The sequence below is a fragment of the Macrobrachium rosenbergii genome, chromosome 23, assembly GCF_040412425.1.
Source record: "Macrobrachium rosenbergii isolate ZJJX-2024 chromosome 23, ASM4041242v1, whole genome shotgun sequence".
Classification (NCBI taxonomy): domain Eukaryota; kingdom Metazoa; phylum Arthropoda; class Malacostraca; order Decapoda; family Palaemonidae; genus Macrobrachium; species Macrobrachium rosenbergii.
Window position 1 is genome coordinate 53400981 of NC_089763.1, and position 20796 is coordinate 53421776.

Here is a 20796-nt window from a genome sequence, read left to right on the forward strand (position 1 = left end):
TTCCGAGAGCGTTCTCGTCCAGATGGATTCTTTTCTTCAGACAAGGAGTTCATTTAGGCCGAGACACCAAGCTTCTCCCCTGCCTCGACAGAATACAAATTCTTGCCTCGGAGGGTCTTGCTGACTGCAGTTCTGTAGGCAATTCTGGTGCTAAGAAGGACTTTGTCCCAATTCAGATCTCCGGTTTAGTAAGTCCCGAGTTGGCTCGACCTTTAGGAACAAACCTTTATGGTTCTGTATTTCTCTTTCAGAGATTTGCCAGATACCTCGGTAATCAAGGTTCATACCAGGGCACTACCTTGTCCTTTGGGCAATGGCCAAGACCTTTGGGTCTTAGTCATCTCGACTCGACCTTGAATTCAAGCCAGCCCCCCTCAACTCCTAAGAAGTCCAGGCTTCGGAAGAAGATTGCGGAACACATAGCCCACTTCCTCCCTTTTAGGAAAGTTCACATAACTGTGTCTCTTTCCACCCTCTTTTTCATAAGGGAGGAGGGAAGAAGGGAAGAGAGAAAGAAGTATTGACCAGGAAGAAGTTCACCTACTGCTGATGCATGGATGAAATGATGCTTATCGAGTCTCTGGAGCTGGCAGCGACATTGCAGAGACCTGGGAATAGATTCCTTCAGGAGAAGTATCTATTTCCCTTAGGTCTCGATAATTCTTTCACACAAATTTCCATCCCGCTTCCTCTCCCTTGCTCCCGATTTGGGAATCGCCAGCCTGGCTAGAGCTAATTTTCTCAGTATCCTGTCATCTTGCAGAAGGTTCCCCATGTTGAAGAATGGAGGTCTGCTTCCATTCCTCCATCCTTCTTTCCTCTTTGAAGTATGAGGAAAGAGTTAGGCTAATGCTTGATTGAAGGAACCTTCGAATATGCTTGCATATTCCCCTCACATCATGTGTCTACTTACAGATTCACCAGTTGAGGAATAGGCGCACACCTGTAAGACCTTGTCTTGAAGGTGTGTGACCGAGACAATTAGTACGTTCTCACCACCATCCTTGGCTCAAGGCAGCCTTTTGGCCTTCCGAGAATTCAGAATGAGTTTTGCGACACTCAGTGGTTTCGTTGAACAACAAAACTACTGTAGTAGCATTTCTCGACAAACAAGAGGTAGTAATTTTTTCCTCCTGTTTCATCTGTCGACATTTGCAGGTACTTGAGTGTTCTCTAGCACACTCGACAGCTCAATTAGCCAGATGCATTCCCAAGGTGGGGATGTATTGGTAGGCGAGCTTGGCCTTGGGTATGAGTGATCAAGACGGAACATGCTGCTCTCTCTTTTCTTCACAAAGATTCATGAAAAGACTGCTCGACTGAGAAATCCCTACCATCTTTTGTGGCCTCCGTGCACAACAAGTCAATAGTTTTTCTCGCTCCTCTGCACCAGACCCAGTGGCTGCTATGGTGAGGCATGCTGTCTTTTTTGGGAAAAAATTGATATCTACATTTTTCCCTCCGTATTTGTCTGTTTTGCTAGGGGTTCACAAGCATTGCTCACCCCAAGTTACAGATAAATGCTGGAATACTTTGCCTTTTGTCCGACCTGATAGCCGAGGCATTGAGAAGGGTTTTGCTTTACCCAACCTCCTGTAGCAGCAACACAAAAAGCAGTTCTTCAGGCAGTACATCCCTGTGTGTTCAGGACTGAGAGACCTTCCAGCTTTCCTTGCAAGCACAGGCTTTCTCGCTGAGCGGCAATGGATATAGCTGGATACCTCTTGAAGTCCTCTGCAACACTGTCCAGGGACTGGATCTGTCTTTGCTGATGGGTGTCATTGACGAAACTTCTCCTCAGGTCAGAGTCGCTCTTCAAGTCTGGACTTCCTCGTCTTCTCCACCGAGGGTTGCTTCTCTACCTTTCATTTGTGAAGAACGTAGGCCCTTGCGACCTAGTCTTATATCTGAAGTAGCCATCTTCTCCTCAGTCAAGACTTGGCTACGGACAAGAAGCTTCTTCAGTTGTGCTGTCCCAGGGAACTGTTCCCTGGGAGTCATATGACTCTCAATTAGGGTTCCTGTCCCGTGCTTTGCACGCTCCCTTACGAGAGTCATCAGATAGAGATGTGCCCTCTTAGGACCATCTCTCATCTTGTTCTGGCCTTGGCCTAGAAGATGGAAGAGCAGGGATGGGGATCAATACCTCGACTCCTTCTCGGATGTCGTAAGTGGACTCTGTATCCATCGGCACTTATTGTCGGGTTCAAGTCCTTCTTGTTCCCCTCCTCCTTGGACTTTGTGTCAGTGATCCAGATCATTCGTTACATTGTCCTATTAGGTACTTTCCAAAAAGGCTTGACATTCCTAACCTGGAAGTCGTCGACATTTTCAGCTGGTACTATCTCTCCCAAGGAAGAATTGCCTAAAAACTCATCTTTCTCTGGCTTCGTGTAAGCGATCGAAAGGAGGTACTCGGCAGCTGGCAGCGATGATACATTACTTTCACCTGAGAGCACAGGAAGTCAATGGCTTGGTCCATCCCTTGCATTCCGGAAGTTTCTGTTGGTCTGGAAGCAAGACGTGGTCTCTTAGACTGCACTCTTGTCTTCCTGTGGTCTTGCCCACAGGCCCTTGGAACCTTTTTTCGTTGGCCCTATGGTGGCTGCTCAACAAGTTGTGTTTTCTTATACAGCTCCTTCAAGAGGACAAGTTGCATCTCACCTAAGGTGTTGGTTCTGGAAGTGAGAAGGATACTGAGAATGACTGGCCTCTCTTCCTCCTCCTTCCCCATCCTCCTACTTCTCCTCCTTCGGGATGAGAATAGGACTCGAACCAACACGTGCTGGATCTGGTGCTGATGCAGTAAGACTACACATCGAGGACCCGTTCTATTTTTCTTCTAGAATCATGGGGAGGAAGGAGCGACTGGCAATAAGGGAACCCTATCTCAGCTTTTCCTTACTGCCTCCGACCCTAGATCCTTCCAGCATATTTCGTAGGAGTTACATTTCCTCACTGATGCGAAAAGGTCCAGTATCTGACATTTGATCTTGCAGTTCCTACACTCCGATCAATATGTCAGAGGCACAATACTCCCCCTCACTCTTTCGACCAGGGACAGTAGCCCAGGTGTGCAGAACTCCAGTCAGTTCAGGAGACTCACTCAGATTCCTCCCTCCAACCAGTGAGTCTTCCTAATGTAAAGGACCGACGGTTTGTATATTGTGTCGGAACAAATCACAATTTTTGAAAGTAAATTGTATTTTTCCTAACCATACAAACATGAGGTCCTTTACATTACATATTATGCCTGCCTCATGCCACCCCTCAATCTGAACCTGGACCGAAAGGCAAACTGGAATGTTTACATCCAGGCAGGCAGGTATTCCCGCCTACCTGATAGTACAGTAGTTACTGCCTAGCCACCTTGCTCAAGAGTTTAACAGCTGTTTGCAGCCTATGCTGAAAGTAATTCCTAATAAAAAGGACCTCAGGTTAGGAAAAATACAATTTACTTTCAAATTTTGTGATATTTTATTAGCTTTATCACAAAAAGTGCATTTAGTCATGAAATTGACATGAAAATACCGTAATTAGTGAACATTTCTCAGTGAAAAATACCGCAAATGGGCGAATTTCTGGCGAATAATGTATATATACGTTCCACAGAGAAATCCACAAATAGGTGACTCCGTGAATACGGGGTGTTTACTGTACTTTCATTCACTTGTGGATTTGCATTGTGTTAATCATTTTCCATAACTTGCTGTAGTTATCTGATGAGGATTGAAGAAATCATGATATTCAAACCATTGGTCCTTTACGTTAGGATTTACTTACAGCAAAGCTGGAAACGGCTGTTAAACTCTTGAACAAGGTGGTTAGATAGTAACTACCAATAGGTAGGTGGGAATACCTGCCTGCCCAGATGTGAACATTCCAGTTGTTCCGACACGATATACAAACCATCGGTCCTTTACATTAAGAATTACTTACGGCAAAGCTGGACACAGCCATTAAACTCTTGAACAAGGCAGTTAGGCAGTAACTACTGTTAGGTAGGCAGGGATACCCACCTGCCCGGATGTAAACATTCCAGTTGTTCTGACATGAAATACAAACCGTCGGTCCTTTACATTAGGAATTAGTTTCAGCGTCAGCTGGAAACGGCCGTTGAACTTTCGAACAAGGTGGTTAGGCAGTTAACTACTGTCCGGGAGGCGGGAATACCACCTGCCCGGATGTAAACATTTCAATTTGCTTTCGGCCGTTGTAGACTGCGGACATTGTTTCTCTCGCTCTCTGCCTGACTGTTGAGCTTTTCCCGTTGGAAACTTTCCTTTTTGTTTCAAGTATGAATGTTGATAAGCCCTTGAAGCCCTCCTACCCCCAGCATGTGTGTCCTGGGGTAGGAGGCAAGAAATGCCATACTTTTAGATCTAGAGTTGAGACGGACCCACCGCGCCTCTGCCCCACTTGCAGGAGGACGTGTGTGTTCGCGCGCTTCGCCTTGTAGCAAGTGTTGTTCCTGGTCTCTTGAGCAGTGGAGGAAGTTTGAAGGGAGAAGACACTACCGTTGGAAACCCACCAAGGAATCATCTGAGGGTAACACACCCCGACGATTCCTGTGGTGGCTGATCTGTCGGGATCATTTCTCCCTCCCAGCAAGCTTCCCCTTCTGGCTGCCTCTCCCTCGGTGAGGGCTCCCCCTCCCTTTCCTCATTCGTTTCATCAGGTGTGGAAGGCCGCGGGGGAGCAGTTGGTCAGGGCATCCTCTCTGGGGCTTCTCCTCGCTCCAGGGGTGAATTTCTTCCCCCGGAGCGAGTAGAGGCTTCCCTTTTTGACCTGACTTTGTCCTCAGGTTTGGGTGTGGAAGCATCCTCTGTTGGCCAGGTACCCGATCTGGCATCTGCCTGGCTGTGCCTGGGTCTGCCTGGCATGCCGTCACTGGAGGGCCTGGTATCACACTTGTCTGACTCTCTGGTGATGACCCACACAGCCACCACTTCCACCACTGCTTCCACCACCACGACTGCCACCATGTAGTCTTTCGGCAAGCTGCCTGTGATGATGGCCTTGCACCTCGACACCCAGGTTCCAGCCGCATCTGCCACATTCCACTCTGTGCCGCTTCCTCCTGGGTTCCTGGCCCCGTTGTCCCTGCCTGGCCCCTCACACATGGTGACGTCGTCGGTGCCTTACATGACTATGCTTGCTCCTGTTGCTGACCCATGCTCATTATTGACCACGGTTCCGGCATCCTCACTTCCCTGACACTTGCCCGGCCTGGCTCCCCATGTGCCACCCGTGCCTCCGACCCTGGCTTTGTCCCTGGACTGTCCTGGCTCCCGCATTGCTGTATCTGCCCCGGTAGCCACTGGCCCGAGCACCGTCTCCACTATCCGGGTTGTGCCTGCTTCCGTGGCTCCCCTGGTTGCGCCTGTTTCCATGGCCCCCCTGGTTGCGCCTGCTTCCGTGGCTCCCTTAGTTGCTCCTGTGTCTTCTGCTGCTCCTCCATGGTTTGGGGACTTGACTACGATCCTGAGGAAGATGGTAAAGAATAAGTTGAAGAAGAGATCGAGGAAGGTGCCGTTGTCTTCGTCTTCGTTGTTGTCATTGTCGTTGGCTGCCTCTTCTTCCTCTTCTCCTTCTGAGGCTCCCCAGCCAAGGAAGAAGAAGCAGCCTGCCTCCCAGAAGTCTCGCACCAAGACCTCAAAGGGACTGCCTCTTTCCACAGGGAAGGCTGTGGGATCTCTCGTTGGCTCTTCCCGATCCACAGATCAGGGAACCGCTGCATTGACCCCCGGGTCAGTCGTATTGGGAACTGAGGGTGTGCAGACCACGGTTCGCACTCCCCCTGCTGTGCTGAAGAAGCCTGCTTCTAAGGCCAGCGGGTCCATGTCAGACACTCACTTGCGAGTCGCTCCGAGTACCCTGGTTTCTAAGGAGATCCGAGTACCCTAGTCTGGTATGGGAGAAACCTCTCTCCGTAAAGGCTCGGGCGCGAGGACGAGAGAAAGAGTCCGGGCATGCAGGTGCCCCGACTCTTCCTGCTGGTGCTTCTTCTAGTACCAAGGTGCACTGGTCCCTCAAGTCCGGACACCTGGAGAAGCAGAGAAGAGGTCCCCTGCTCAGTCTTCCCGAGAGGTTTCGGCCTCGAAGAAGGCTGGGGCGCGTCCAGAGGACAGTGCAGGTTCGCACCAGCCAGCTGCGCGCTCGACTCCTCCCAGTCCCTGGCCGCGTCGGCACTGCCAGCCTGGCTCGTCCGCTGTCCCTGTTGGTTCTGCCAGCAAGGCCAGTGGGAGCGCCTGATCCTCCTCACCTGTCCCCTCTAACTCCTGGGCTCCTTCCAGGGGGTGCGAGTTGGACAGGAAGAACTCTGGCAAATTGTCTCCCCAGAGTTCTACCTCGGGGGCGTACGTGCCTGGCTTGGTCCTTGGTTCGGCCAGGTCTTATGCCCACGTGGTGCAGGAAGGATCACGGGGGTCTGCTGAGGTTCTCCCTCCTGCAGGGAAAGTAGATTGGGAGGACCACACCCTGTAAGGACTCGAGGGTACTCTTCCCCAGGATGCGGACACCCCCGAGATACACAGGACATTTGGTGAGGTAATTGCGCTGAATTCGTCAGCAAAATGACCTCGGGCAAGGGACCATGGCCTCGTCTGTGAATCGTCTGTCATGCCTTGAATCCTACTGGGGACCAAAGAAGGAACCCAAGGCTTTGATGGGGCTGCCGTGGTCCACACTTGCTGAGGGTACTCGATCAGGTGAAAAGTCTTGTGTCTGGGCAGGACAATTCTCTCTGATTGAACCACTCGGACAAGCTACTTCCCCCCCTCCTCTGCCTTGCCAGAAGTGTTTCTACACACCATTGGAGAGGTCATTGCCGCCTAAACAGGTTGACCCAGACCTGGTTCGTCTAGATCCGGGTCTCTCGTTGCAGCCGCTTACTGCAGAGAGTTTCTCCCTCTCTCAGCAAGAGGCTGCAACCCTGGAAGCCACCACCATGGTGGCCTTCCTGGCAGTCTCCTGGCTGGATCTGTGGTCCTTCACAGTATCCAAGGTGGCTGCTTCCTTGGGCGCTATCGTACCCGGGGAGGACTTTGCTTTCGGGAGACTGTGCCAGTGTGGAGGTAGGGCCATCTCCTACCTCGCCCACCAGACAGTAAACCTGTGGGCTAACCTGGTCCTGAAGCGAAGGGATGCCAGTCTTTCTTGCTTCTCCAGGTCCGTGGGGTCCGAGTCAGCAATGACCCTGCGGAACTGGACTTTGCTTAGGACAAGTCTCTCCAAATTTCTTGCTAGAGGCTGGTGGATGGGCTTTGTTTAGGACAAAAGTTAGAAATACTGAAAATGACCGAAATTAATGAGTGGAAAGAACTGGCGGTAGATTCCACTGCCCCAGGCCCTGGGTCAGGCTTTCACTCTGTGCATGGAAGTCCCAGCTTGCAAGGAGTTTCGGCCACAGGAGTCTCAAGATCTTTGCTCTCGTGAAGAAGGGGACTGCACCGACTTGATGCGTTTGTATTCTGTTGATGCCAATTGTAAAGGGGGAAAGGTTCTTCTTTGGAGAAGGGGAAGAGCTTTCGACTGGCACACTGTTGGCCCAGCGTTCCTCTCCGATGCTGCAAGAAGAAGGTGGGAGGTATTTCTGGTGATAGAAATTCACTTTCGGGCATAATGTGGTTCAGATTCACAATAAGCTGTAGACCCATTGCTAGTGGATGTAGGTTCTTAGCCCGTAAATTAAGTCTAATCCTTCAGGCCTAGCCTCAGCCTCCCCTAACCAGCTCAGTGGTCTGGTTAAACTAAGATATACTGTACTGTAGGAACTTTTTCTGTGAAGGATGTCCGCACTACAGCAAGAAGTCTCATGCTCGATTTTTAGGGTTGCTGTGGACAGTTGGTTGATCTGAAACCAGCCAGCCAAAGTTTGAACAGAAATGGCTCTTATAGCTTAAGTCTCTTATGGGTGGAGACCAGTCATGAATATGCTGGGGCTAGAACAGTATAGTTTCCCTGAAATCAGGTGATGATGGAAATGGCCTACTGTAAGTTCAACCCCTCTTAGGGCAACTCCTCATGCTTATGATGGACTTGAAGATTTAATTTCCAAGCCTATTCACTGAAGGGACCAATCCAATACAGCACATATATATATATATATATATATACAGGCAGATGATTTTCCAATTCAGGGTTCACTCTGCGTTCAGGCTTGAATAGCTCTTTCAAATATGTTCATCAGAAATTTCTCTCCGGAGCTTGCCCATGTTCGGGATTACAACGCTATCGAGGATCTCAACGAAGAAATATGGTCCTGGTGGCAGAATAATCATAATTTGAAGGTTTTTGATGTAAAACTCAATAATAATGAGTTTACATCGTTTTCACCCCAAGCAGAGCATTAAAGTAATGGTTTTCTTATGATTTTTGACGATTTTGCAGCGATTTTTTTCCTCGTCCTCTTTTCAGAAGGTTCAGGCAGGCAGAACCCCTTTTAAACACGACAGGAGCAGCCAGCCCAACAGTGGCAAGTCATCATTGGTCAACTCTATATATATGGATAATATGTATATATACTATTGTCACAATGCATACCAAGTACCTGGTTATTACAATGGAACTAATCACAAAATTAAAAAAGTCCTCACTTAACAGCCATATTCTCATAACAATAATCCGGTTTACTGAGTACTCTAAAAGTCTACAGTGATCCCTTAAAATCTCATTAATCACGAAAAATCAAACTAAGTATATCAAAAGTTTGCTCGGGTATCAATAATTAAGAAGGCGTACCAAAATAAAGGGCATCCTCCATCAAACAACTTTTCTGGTCTTAATTCACTTCAGCAAAACTAAAGTTTTAGGTTTATCAGTTTTGTTAATCATTCACATGGTCAATAAATGGAACACTGTTTTAAAAACATTAAATACAAAAATTTATTGTTAAATCCAAAATTTTAATCAAATCCTCTCAAAAATTTACCTTACTTCCAAGAACACAAAAATTTAATTAATTCTTGAGTTAAATTACAGAAACAAATTAAATCACAGCATGTTTAATTTATGAAGCTGTTAATCAAGTAAAATTAAACTATCAAAAGGGATTTGAAAAGAAAATCTTAATAAATGTTGCTGAAATCAAGTATGCAATGTTAAATTATTACAAGCACCTTAAAATGCTAAACATCCTGGAACTTTAAGGCTTATGGAACTTACCTGGTAGTTACATAATAGCTGTGTCTCTGGACACTCCAGAATTTTAAATTTCGCTAGCGCAATAAACACCTAGGTGATCCCTCTACCAGCGCCCTCTATAGGTAACAAGGAACTATCCCAACAATGTTCTAGAACCCATTAAGTTTTCTGCCGAGAGACCGGTTCACGGTGGGCGTTCTTGGTTGAATTTTTTGTCTGCAAGTTATCAGCCAAGTATTTCTTGGTGGTTTTTGCTAGCAGACAAGCAATTTGTGGTTGAATTAATTCATTGGGTACAATATGTCTGATTCTGGATCTCAGTATAGGTATTGTGCTTAGGCTGTAGGACTCGATTGCCACCACCCGGCACATCAGAAAAACCATTCAGTTTGCTCTTCATGTCATGCTAAATTTTGTAATTTAGAGAATACATGTGAGGAATGTATGCAGCTAACAACGGATGAATGGTCAGCCTTAGAGAAATATCTACGAAAGTTAGAAAGGACAGAGTTAGGAAAGCTTCGAGAGGTCATCATCTGCTAAGTCTGTAGGGCAGGTAATTCAATCTGTTAACCCCTCTCTGCTAACTCTCCTTTGTCCGACCCTGTTGATCCCCAGCCCTATCACCTGTCAGAGTTAAAAGTCCAGATGGACACTAAATTTTCAGCAGTGCTTTCCCTGTGTCCATCACAGACTGATGGTTATCCAAGCCATTGAAAAGTTGGCTCCTCAAGTGAAGTGTTAGTGGAGATGGTGTCTGTTCAGATGATCGTTCTCCCAGGTCTAGACCTCTGTCCACTCCCCTGGTTCAGGGAGAGGGCATGTCGTGGAAGGGAGGCAAGTGGGGCTTGCTCCCAGCAGTCGCCCCCACAAGTATTCCTGTTGTGCAATCCCAGAATGCTTCTCTCGCCATAGAAAAGGCTGCTGGGGATGTGTCTTCTAGTGGTGCTGATTCTTTGACTCCTCCTCGAGATTGGGCGCTACATTCTTCTCGCCCTCTCAAGAGGTCTTGATCTCTCCTGATGCGATTCCTAAGAAAAGATGTTGACGGATCATGCAAGCGGGCTGTAGCTTCTGGGAGGATCCTGAAGCTTTTCCTCCTCCTCTTCAGTGGATCCGCCCCTTCCTGGAAGGAACCTGGCATATCAGAGAGTTGCTAGTAATAAGCGTGATTTCCTTCCAGGAGTGTCTACATCTCGTCCAGCTTCGCCGCAGACTCCTCCTCTACTACCGTGTCAACAAGATCCCGTTTTGTTAGCTCAAGTTCACGGACAAATTGACGGATCTTATTCAGTTCTTTTTGGTTTCGATGCTAAGAGAGCACCTTTGGGAGACACTTCCTTTGACATTGCCTGAAGTCTTAGTATGCAACCATCATGCACCAGTGAAAAAATCATCCATTATCATATTCTTCTCTGGCTCGGATTCGCCACGTTCTGTTGGCGGCGCCACTTCAGCTATAATTGTATACCTGGCGGATTCATGTGAGCAAAACTTCAAGCAATGAGTTATTTTTTCCACATATTGGCATAAATTGCAATGATTTTGGTATTCCAACAAATTGTCAAAACGTTCAAAACAGTTCCTGAAAATTGTCTCCTGTGTCTTCTGAAGAAGAGGAAGATGAAAAAAATGTTTTAAATGGAAGAGGACATTCAGAAATCATTGAGAAATCTTCTGGTTATTGAAAAACTCAAGTTTTCGTGAATATTACTAGACTAGGACTCTTTTAAGCCTTCGACTCCGGCATTGACCAGATTGCGAGTTTAAGAGGACAATGCCTCGGATCCAGCTCCTTTTACACGCCTAGTATTGGCAATTTCGGCCAAAAGGCTATCAAAATTAATACCTGGCTCTCAGACAACCAAGGCAAGTTATTTTTTGTCTTCCACCCTCCAGATTGGCTCATTGCGCACATTTTCATACTATAAAACTTTTCTGTTGGGTGTGTCTGCCTCGGCTCAAACTTCTCCAGTCAAAATGGATTCAAGAATTTCTGAGTCTTCAGTCAGCGAAGATCTTCTTCACGTGGTCGGAGTTGGATCATCTTCTCAAAAATATTTTAAATCGCTGTTGTGGAGACATCAGTTTCCTTGATTGGGTCAGTGGCGGCTCTGGCTAGGAAAGTCAAAGATTTTACTTTCGGATGCGTTTTTGGCCATTTCACTTGAGAGTCAAAGTTGACTGCATAGACAAAATTTTGGTATGCGATAGTGCCTTTATAACCGGTATTACAAAAACTGAGTTCTGAAGCTACAACTCTGGTGCTCTTTTTGGCGAAGGAGTGTATCCACATGAAATCTGCTCTCCTCTTTGCCCCTTTGTAAACCACTTGTTCCCGAAGGATTAGTTAAAACAGTGCTGAAGCTCTCATGCAAAAAGCAACACAGGACCTTTTGGCTCAGTCAGCAAAGAAACCGAAGAAGGCTACTCCTGAAGCAACTTCGCCAAAACCCGGTGTTTTCAGACACTTCCAAGGCGTTCAAGGAAAAGTCTGCTTCTAGGCCCTTTCCAATTCCGTGGGAAAATGAAATAAATCTTGAATACCTTCAATATTCAACAGAAGAAATGATTGTTGTCCTCCACACAGCAGTAGGTGCCAGACTCCAGTCGTTCTTGGAGTCAAAGCCTGGCTAAAGGTTCAAGATCCTTGGACCTTACAGGTGATTTATATGGGAAAATATTCCATCCCATTCCAACAAAAGCCCCGTTGTCGGACCTCAGTCATTTTTTGCGTACTCCAATGACTCTCAAGTTTTTCATATATAAAGCACTACTAAGAAACAAGCCACTAATATAGACCCCATGCTCTCGGGTTTTAAACCGTCTCTTTTTAGTTTTGAAAGAATTTCTGAGGTTGGAGGCCAGTTCTACGCGTGGCGCATTGAGCGTTTTGTAAAAAAAACGAAATTTTCGATGGAAACGACATAAATGTTAAATCTCTTCAACCGAGAGACTGGATGGTTGTTGAAAAATCCAGGAAATGATTGATGTTAATCCATCAGGAATCAAAGATTTTGAGGTTTTGTTTTCCAAGGCAAAGTATTCCAGTTCAGAGCTCTTTGTTTTGGACTGTCAACTGCACCTCAAGTGTTTACAAAGTTCTGTCATTTTGGCAAAATCTTCATTTATATGAAAAGGATGTCAATGTATCTGGATGACTGGCTTATGGAAAGCACAACTCCAAAGCCAAATGTGTTTTATTCCTAATGAAATTGACATTATCTCTCATAAAAACTAGGTCTACTAGTCAATGCTCCGATGTCCCTCTCACCATCACAACAGATAGTTTATTTGGGAGTGAGGATGGACTCTCTGGTTCTGGGCTTCTCCATCAAGATTTGAGTAGAGTCTTGTCTAATCATAGACGACTTTCTACATCGCGAGGTTTGCTCAGCCAGACAGTGGATGAGCTTGCTGGGGACTTAGTCATGGAGGTTCAAAAACTGGGGAGACTCAAGATGAGGCCTCTGCAGTTTTATCTACAAGAAATGGCCACATAAAACCCAGCCCTTCCTTTCTTTTCAAAGATCTCAGATCGGATCAAGAAGGAGCTGGTCTGGTGGAATTCAGAAAAGACTAGAGAGGAATTTCTCTTTATATTAAGAACAGACCTCACACTCTTGTCAGCAGATGATCAGGGGTGAAATGATACTTTAGACAACAAGTCTGTTGGAGCCAGTGGCAGGAAGAACAGAAATGAACTGCCTTAAATGTGAAAGAACTGCATCTACATCTCCTTGATCTGCAATTTCAACAAAAGGTAAATCCAAAGGTAATTCTAGTTCAGTTGGACAATGACAGCTCTTGCTTATATAAAAAAAAGCAGGGGCACTCATTCCTTCTCCCTGTATCAGAAGACCAAGGAACTTTTAGAGTGTGGAAGAAGGAGGTCTGCTTCGTTATTGACCAGGTTCATAAAGTATGAGGAATGTAACAGGCTAATCTCTTAAGATTGAAGAAACCAAGTCTTGCCCATGGAATGGACCTTACATCCATTTTGCAAACAGTTGTGGAATCTGTCTACTTGTTGGATTCACCTGTTCAACAGACAGAACAAAACGCCACCCGTATATTGCTCCCCAGATCCGGACGACAAGGCACTTTGGGTGGATGCAATGACAATGATTGAACTTGCCTGGAACTTTAGCCTTTTCCACCTTTCAAAGATTATCAGGAAGGTTTTGGAAAGTGTTCAGGAACAACAACAACAGTAGTGGCCAAGATGACACTAATTGTTCCATTCTGGCCATCGAGGGATTTTTCCCAGATCTTCATCTGTTGACATTTTCCGAGGATCCTACCCCGTGTTTTGGGGGATCTACTCAGACAACCCCACTTCCTGAGTTCCATCAGAACTTGCCAAAATGCGCCTGCAGACTGTCGGCGACTCCTCAGGAAGAAACACTTTTTCAAAGCCTATTTTGCATAGCTTAAACACAAAAAAGTCTAAAAATGCTTATACCAGGCAAGATGGAATCAGTTTAGAACTGGTGCAATCAGACATGGACTTTCGTCTTCTAAAAGCTCTCTAAATCAAATGAGGGCCAAATGTTCTTGCTATCCCTTTATAAGGACAAAATATTGTCTTTGAGCACAATTAAAAGTTAGAAATCGAGAATGGAGAGTCGGTTAAGCACAGAGGTCTAGACATCTCGAACAATCAGGATCTACCTTTACTTAAGTCTTTTAATACATGGAGCGAAAGTTCCTAAACAAATAGCATGGAATTTGGACATCGTTCTTAAATGGAGTTCAGATCAATTGCCAGTGGCAAATGTCTCGTTGAGAAACTTCACTAAAAAAACTATTTTCTAGCGTTTGTATTCTGTAACAGCCAGGAGGGTGAGTGAGGTTCATGCCTTGGACAAAACTTTGGTTTCGCTCAAGGAAAAGCTGTATGTTCTTCCTCTCTTAGGTTCTTGCCAAAGTTTGAACAGACCATGGCCTATCTTTCAGCATTAAGAGCCTTTCAGATCTTGTGGGAGAAGGAGAACAAGAGATTGTTGTGCCCGGTGAGAGCCTTAAAGTTCTATATTCACCGAACAAAAATCAGGTGATCTTGGGGAGAACTTGTGGTGTTCTGTGACCCCGACAAGACCACTTTCCAAGAATGCTCTTGCTTTCTTCTTAAGAAGATTATTTCCTAGCCCATGTGAATTGTCAGGACTCAGACATTTAATTCTGATATGTGAGCACATGAGATAAGAGCTGTAGCTATATCTTTATTTCAGGCACAATCTCTCAATGCAAAATATTGTATTCTACATTTTGTCAGAATTGAAGACAGATTTTGACAATGGCAGTACCTTAGGGCCTTTAGTGATTTACTGACACGGTGGTGGGTGAGGAGAAAGAGGGCAATCTATCCGACTAACATTTTCTCCTTGATGTTGGAAATATGGGTTTGGTTATATCGTCTGTATAACTATGTTTGATGGTTTAGGATTACCTACAATCTTTTTAATTTTGTGGTTGAAAGTTTTTAATTTTTAATTTTTAATATTATGGTGATAAAGGTGATCCCTCATTGTTAATTTGGTAACTCTCATAACAATAAGAATGAAGACTGGCATTCTAAGTCTTGATCCGTCACGGCGTTGTAATCACATGAAAAACTAACAGATTATATCTGACACCCGGATCCTTTATATCCTGTCAATACAATAAAGGATAAACAGACTACAGAGGCAGTAACTGTTGAGGCAGCAATCCTTCAAGGTAAAAACTAAAATTCATGTTTTGATTTCTAACAATTTGTATGTGGCTGACATGGTCCTATTCACTAAAGGTGCCAATCAGCTATATGTAACTGTTTTTAAAACATCTATAAGTAAAAAAATATTATTATGATAAAATAAAATTTTTAATCAGAATTAATCTGAAAAGTTTACTATTACTCCCGCAACACCTCCCCTCTCATGTCAAGTGGGCATTAAAACAAATTAAATCCAGAACATTGTTGGGATCAAGTTCCTTGTTACCTAGTAAAATTAAACTGGTAAGGGATCACCTAAGTGTTTATAAGAAAATCGAGTTAATAAATGAAAATTAAATAAACATGCTATATTAAATTACCAGGTAAATATAAGTAAAACCTTATTTTATCAAAAAATATTATATCACCAATAAAAATCAAGAGATTGCCAGCACAAGAACACACAAAAATACACAAAAGATTTTTATCAATAATAATTTCACTTAGGCAAAAATTTCCCTAATATACCTTATTATACCATGGTAATAATAAGTAAAATTCACTTTACTTTACACAAGCTTGTGAAAACCTTTGTAAACTCCTTTGCAGCCGCTTTATATTCACAAAACACTTTTTTGTCTGGTGCCTTCCAAATCTATACACTTTTCCTACACTCAGATCTCAAAGCTATTTTTAATACCAGTGACCACAAATATTTTACTTTAATAGTTACTCTCTTTTGAAGAATGAGAGAGAGAGAGAGAGAGAGAGAGAGAGACAGAGAACCAGACTGAATGGTCTCTAAATTAGAATGGATAAATCTGAGGATTACAGTAGGAAATTAAAACAATAAGATGACTTCATTAAGGCATTTTGGGGACAAGATAACAAGTTCTAGAAGAAGAAAGGTGACGTAATTGATCGAGACCTGTTACTCTCAAAAGGACATATGTGACCAGAGCCATGTATGTAACATTATGAAACATTCATCTTCTTCTCATATGAGACAAAGCTTTTACAGAAATCTAACATGATCAAACAGATTTCTACTGGCTAATCATGACGGGCATGTTTTTAAAACAAAACAATAAACCCGAGTTGGTTTTCAGAACGAAGCAGCGATTTTTATTCCCAACCTGTCAGCGCTCTTTTATCTGAATTGATGACAGATGACACATCTGGTCTAAAACTCAAATCTCTCTCTCTCCCGCTACTACACTTTGTCAAGAAAGATATTATTAATTCTAAATTACGCTGTTAAGTTATCTAAATCACTAGCTCTTGTGAGATCTGACACTACACTACATATATTTCAATAATTATTACTATTACATATAACACATGATAAACAGAGAGTAAATATATCAAAATTATAGGAGGATATACTTATTACAAGGCAACATCATGAAAATATATACAGGTATATATATATATATATATATATATATATATATATATATATATATATATATATATATATATATATATATATATATATATATGTATATATATATATATATGTATATATATATATATATATATATATATATATATATATATATATATATATATATATATATATATATATATATATATATATTCCGTATAATATATATATATATATAATCGTAAAAATCATAAGAAAACCTATTTAATATAAATAAACTATTATTATTGATTTTATAAAAACCTATAAATATATTATATATATATATATTTCTATATATATATATAACCCGAACATATAATTTCTGATATATATATATATATATATATATATATATATATATATATATATATATATATATATATATATATATATATATATATATATATATATATATATATTTATATATAATGTTTATTGGATTGGTAGCTTTGGCAACCTGCGATTCTATCCTACATTGCAAAGCCCCCACTAAAGTAGAGACAACCCTTGGCTCTACTGCCATGCCACTACAGTTCGAGAGGAGCTCCGACCAGAGTACCTGCTGTAGCTCCCTCACCAGGTAGGGTTACAACAAGTGTTTCACAATGCTAACTAACTTTTCTCTTTCAAATTCTCTTCCATCTGTGAGGGTTTTTGGGTAGTATATGTCCATGATCCCACCTCCTATCAATGTGGGATTCAGCTATGTAATTATTTGGTAAGTTACTTACATAAAAATGACATTTTTATAATAAAATAGTTTTATTATACTTACCAAATAATTACATAATCGGAGCCCTCCCTCCTCCCCTCTCAGTGGACAGGGCATAAAGGAATTGATCTCTTTAGCTGCGTTGTACCTATTCTTCCTCAAAAGTGGGTGGGGCAACCACCTACACCCAAAACAAAAGAGCACTACTGCAATGTTTAAATTTTGAGCTGCCATGTAAATTAGAAACTAATAGATATGTAATTATTTGGTAAGTATATAGAAAACTTATAGTATAAAAATGCCACTGTACTTGAAAAAATTGTGATTTTAGAAGGGCTAAGAATTACTATCATGATGTCCTAGTTTTGGCTGGGATCAAAATAGAGAGTTAACCAGGCTTCTGATAAATGCCACCACCTTATGGGATGCCAAATCAGAAGGAACATTACACTATAAAACAAATAGTAACTGAAAGAAATGTTAGCCAAAGAAGTATTGGAACTTCCAAAACTACTGCTTACTGAAATATGGTAGATTGGGTACAAGACAGCATAGTGGAAGAGAAAATACAACAAAGTTGAATACCTTTTTTTATGAAAAGGCATGTCATTTAGATAGTCGTTTGAAATGGTTTCTTGATGTACAGGTAATTCAAACCTTGTGAAAGGCTGAGAAAATAAGCATTTTTGTCATTTTGATGATTGGGGGTTGGCTTTAGGATGATAATTTACAAAAGGGAACATACATTACATGTGGTGTAGGCCAAGAAATCCAAGACATTTTAGGATGCAGGGCTAATGATTCCATTTTGTTGGTGTTGTGGATGTAGAGTGCTGTGTTTTAAGATAGTTAACTTTTTCATGAATTTAGGTCTCATTGCTTTTACCCCTAAGAAAGTTGAAGTTCCAGTTGAATGCCCCATTATTGAATATAATAATGTTTTATAGAAAGCATTATCATATAATGGTGACCAAGTTTTTGGTTTGGAAGATCTGTTTGACTAATTTCTTTTTATATGTATTTTCAGCTTTGCTATATGGCTGACCACGGTTCATCAAAAGATATTGTGTCTCTTGCTTACATAGGATGGTTGTACTTAGTTCAGGGGATTCCATATGGTCTCCAGGACAAATTTATTCCAGTACAGTTGAGGTCAAAGGGCCTCTCTTATTCAAGGTAAAATATTTTGTTCATGCTGAGTAGAAACTCATTTTACAACACTGTACAGTTCATGGTCAAGGTTATGATAAACCAGTGAAAATTATTACTACTGTAGATGGTTAGTGGACTGATACCAGTTGAAAGGCCTGATGTGCTTTGTTGCCATTAGCCTGTGTTGGGAACTTCTTGCTTTCTTTGGCTTCATGTTCAAGTGTCCTATATAATAATTTTCATATAATTAACTTACCAAGTAATTACATAGCTATAGTTTCTAACTCATGCATCAGCCTTTATTTAAAAAATCGCAGTAGCACCTTGATAGTTTAGTGTAGATGACAAGCCCTGCCCACTAACAGGAGTACTGAGAACAACTTAGCAGAAAACTTCATTCTGTTTCTCCCGGCTCTGGAGTTACATCGGAGGTTTGCTACAGCTTTTGTTTACTGATTTTCGGTTGTATGGCTGGATTTCGGTAAAGTATTCTCTCTTATTTGAGTAGCCTTCAAGCTTTAATAGCTTTCGGGATAATTTTTACTAGTTCTTTGGTTATTAGTTCACCTAGTTTCACTATTGTAGCAAAAAGTTGCAAACCAGGTTAATCAAATCTTCATATGCTTCTCATATAATTTGCAGTAAATGTAGTGGGCAGAAATATAGTAGGGAGAAAATTTGTGTTAAATGTAATGATTAGCAAGAGTAGAAGGTAATTAATCTCAGCTGGACAAGTCAGAGAGGGATAGAAAAAGGAAACCAGCCTCTAGAGCCTAGAAACGAGCTTCCTTAGCCTAGTATTCTACTGTAGCCTAGGTTAGAAGATACCTCTGCTATTCCTTCATCCCCTCTTCCTAATTTTTCTCCTGCTACTAGCCCTCCTACTTTTAATCCATCTACTCCCGTGCCTGGCTCCTTTGCTTCCGAATCCGATGCCATTGCCAGTCTAGAGTCTAGGTTTCGCAGAAAATTATCCTACTAGTGAATACAGTGGCAGATTTAGGTGCGTCACTGAATGCGTTTACAAGAAAAAATAATCAGACGGCGCCACCTCCCGCAAAGTGACAAGTGATAGTGTTGTACAAGTGGAGGAGGTGACTGCTCGTCCTGTCAGTTCTCCTAGACCAAGGTCACTGTCCTGCTCCCCTGAACCTGGGAGAAGACACATCGAAAGTCCAATGGAGGCCGAGGGGGTTGGCCCACAGGTAGTTGCCCCCTCAGTTGAACCTGTTGCATGTTCCCAGGTATCGGCAGACAGCCACTGAGAAGGCGTCTTGACAGGAGAAGGTGCTATGCAAGTGGAGGAGTGGCTTCTCGTCCCTCGGTTCTCCTAGACGAAGGTCTCTGTCCTGCTCCCCTAAACCTGGGAGAAGACATGCCGGAAGTCCAAGGGAGGCTGATGGGGTTTGCCTACTGGTTGCTGCCCCCTCAGCCACCTGTTGGACGAATATCCCAGGTTTCAACAGACAGCTGCTGGAAAGGCATCTTGGATGTGCACCAGTTGTCATTTGACTCTCAAGACTCCAACCCAGTCTTGGAAGCGCTGCAAGCCCTTTCTAGATTTGTCCCGTCCTTTGAAGAGGCACATGGGTGATGCTGGCCGCTCTCCCCCGCTGCCCAGTAAGCGGTTTATGGAGCCGGGCGCAGTCCTCAACCTTCCTGCAGCTCATGGGACAGTCCAGAGTATTTCTGTTGGGCGCCAGTATTTGGCTCCCAAGCGCCCAACGATCCCTCTCAGGTGCTCGTTGTCTTCATTCAAGCATCCATCTCCTCACGAGCGCCTGACGCCAGCTTCTGAGGGTCCGCTGCAGTTTTCCAAGTCCCTGGCACCAGCTCCCGAGCGCTCGGCGCCAGTTGCCAAGAGCCCAGCACCAACTCCTGAGTGCCCTGTGCCAGCTCTTAAGTGCCCTGTGCCAACTCTTCAGTATCAACATACTGCTCAGGGTGCCAAGTGCCCGTTTCCAACTGCGGAACCCCTAGCCTGTGCAGCTCTCCTTCAGTATTTACGGGCGAGGTTTCCACTCCTTTTTCGACTCCAGCCACCCCCTGGTCTCGCCTACCTCAACCTTCCTGATCAGGAACCATCCAAATAACAGACCTAGGTTCTCCACAATGGTGCTTTCCTCATCTTCTAAGAAGGCACTCAGTGAGATTGCAGTTTGGTTTTCTGCTAAGAGGGAGCAAGGTAAGGCTTCCCTCATCTTCCCCCCTCGCGCTTAATCCATAGAAGATTTCTTTCTTGCACCACTGGCGCCCCGCTACCCTGGTGCCAGCTACATCCTGGGAGTGCCCAGTGCCTGACGCCAGTTCCCTATTGTCTGGTGCCAATTCTCTCTTGCTACTAGCCTTCTTATTTTGTATTCACTTGCTCCCGCGCCTGGCTCCCTCTCTTTCTTCCCATGCCATTGCCAGTCTTGTGTCCAAGTTAATATGAGTTAACCTTGTAATAGTGAAGTGTTGTGCAGTGGAGGAGGTGCCTACTCATCCCCCGATGCTCCTAGACAAAGGTCCCTATCCAGCTCCCCCACACCGGGGAGAAGACATACCGGAGGTCCAAGGCAAGTCGGGGGGATTACTCATGGGTAGTTGCCCCCTCAGTTGAGCCTGTTGTCCAGTCGCAGGTATCAACAGACAGCCACTGGAAAAGCATCTTATTGGATG

The 20796-nt window shown here is 43.6% G+C and overlaps 1 protein-coding gene across 2 annotated transcripts in view; it reads left to right on the plus strand.

Moving 5' to 3' along the window:
• Positions 1–20796, plus strand: part of LOC136851637 (major facilitator superfamily domain-containing protein 3-like) — a 59199-nt gene that overhangs the window by 6204 nt on the left and 32199 nt on the right. For both annotated transcript variants that reach the window (XM_067126034.1, XM_067126035.1), the window contains exon 2: positions 18011–18159. In XM_067126034.1, coding sequence (XP_066982135.1) covers positions 18020–18159 — 140 coding nt within the window. In that variant the 5' untranslated portion in view covers positions 18011–18019. The remainder of the gene's footprint in view (positions 1–18010; positions 18160–20796) is intronic.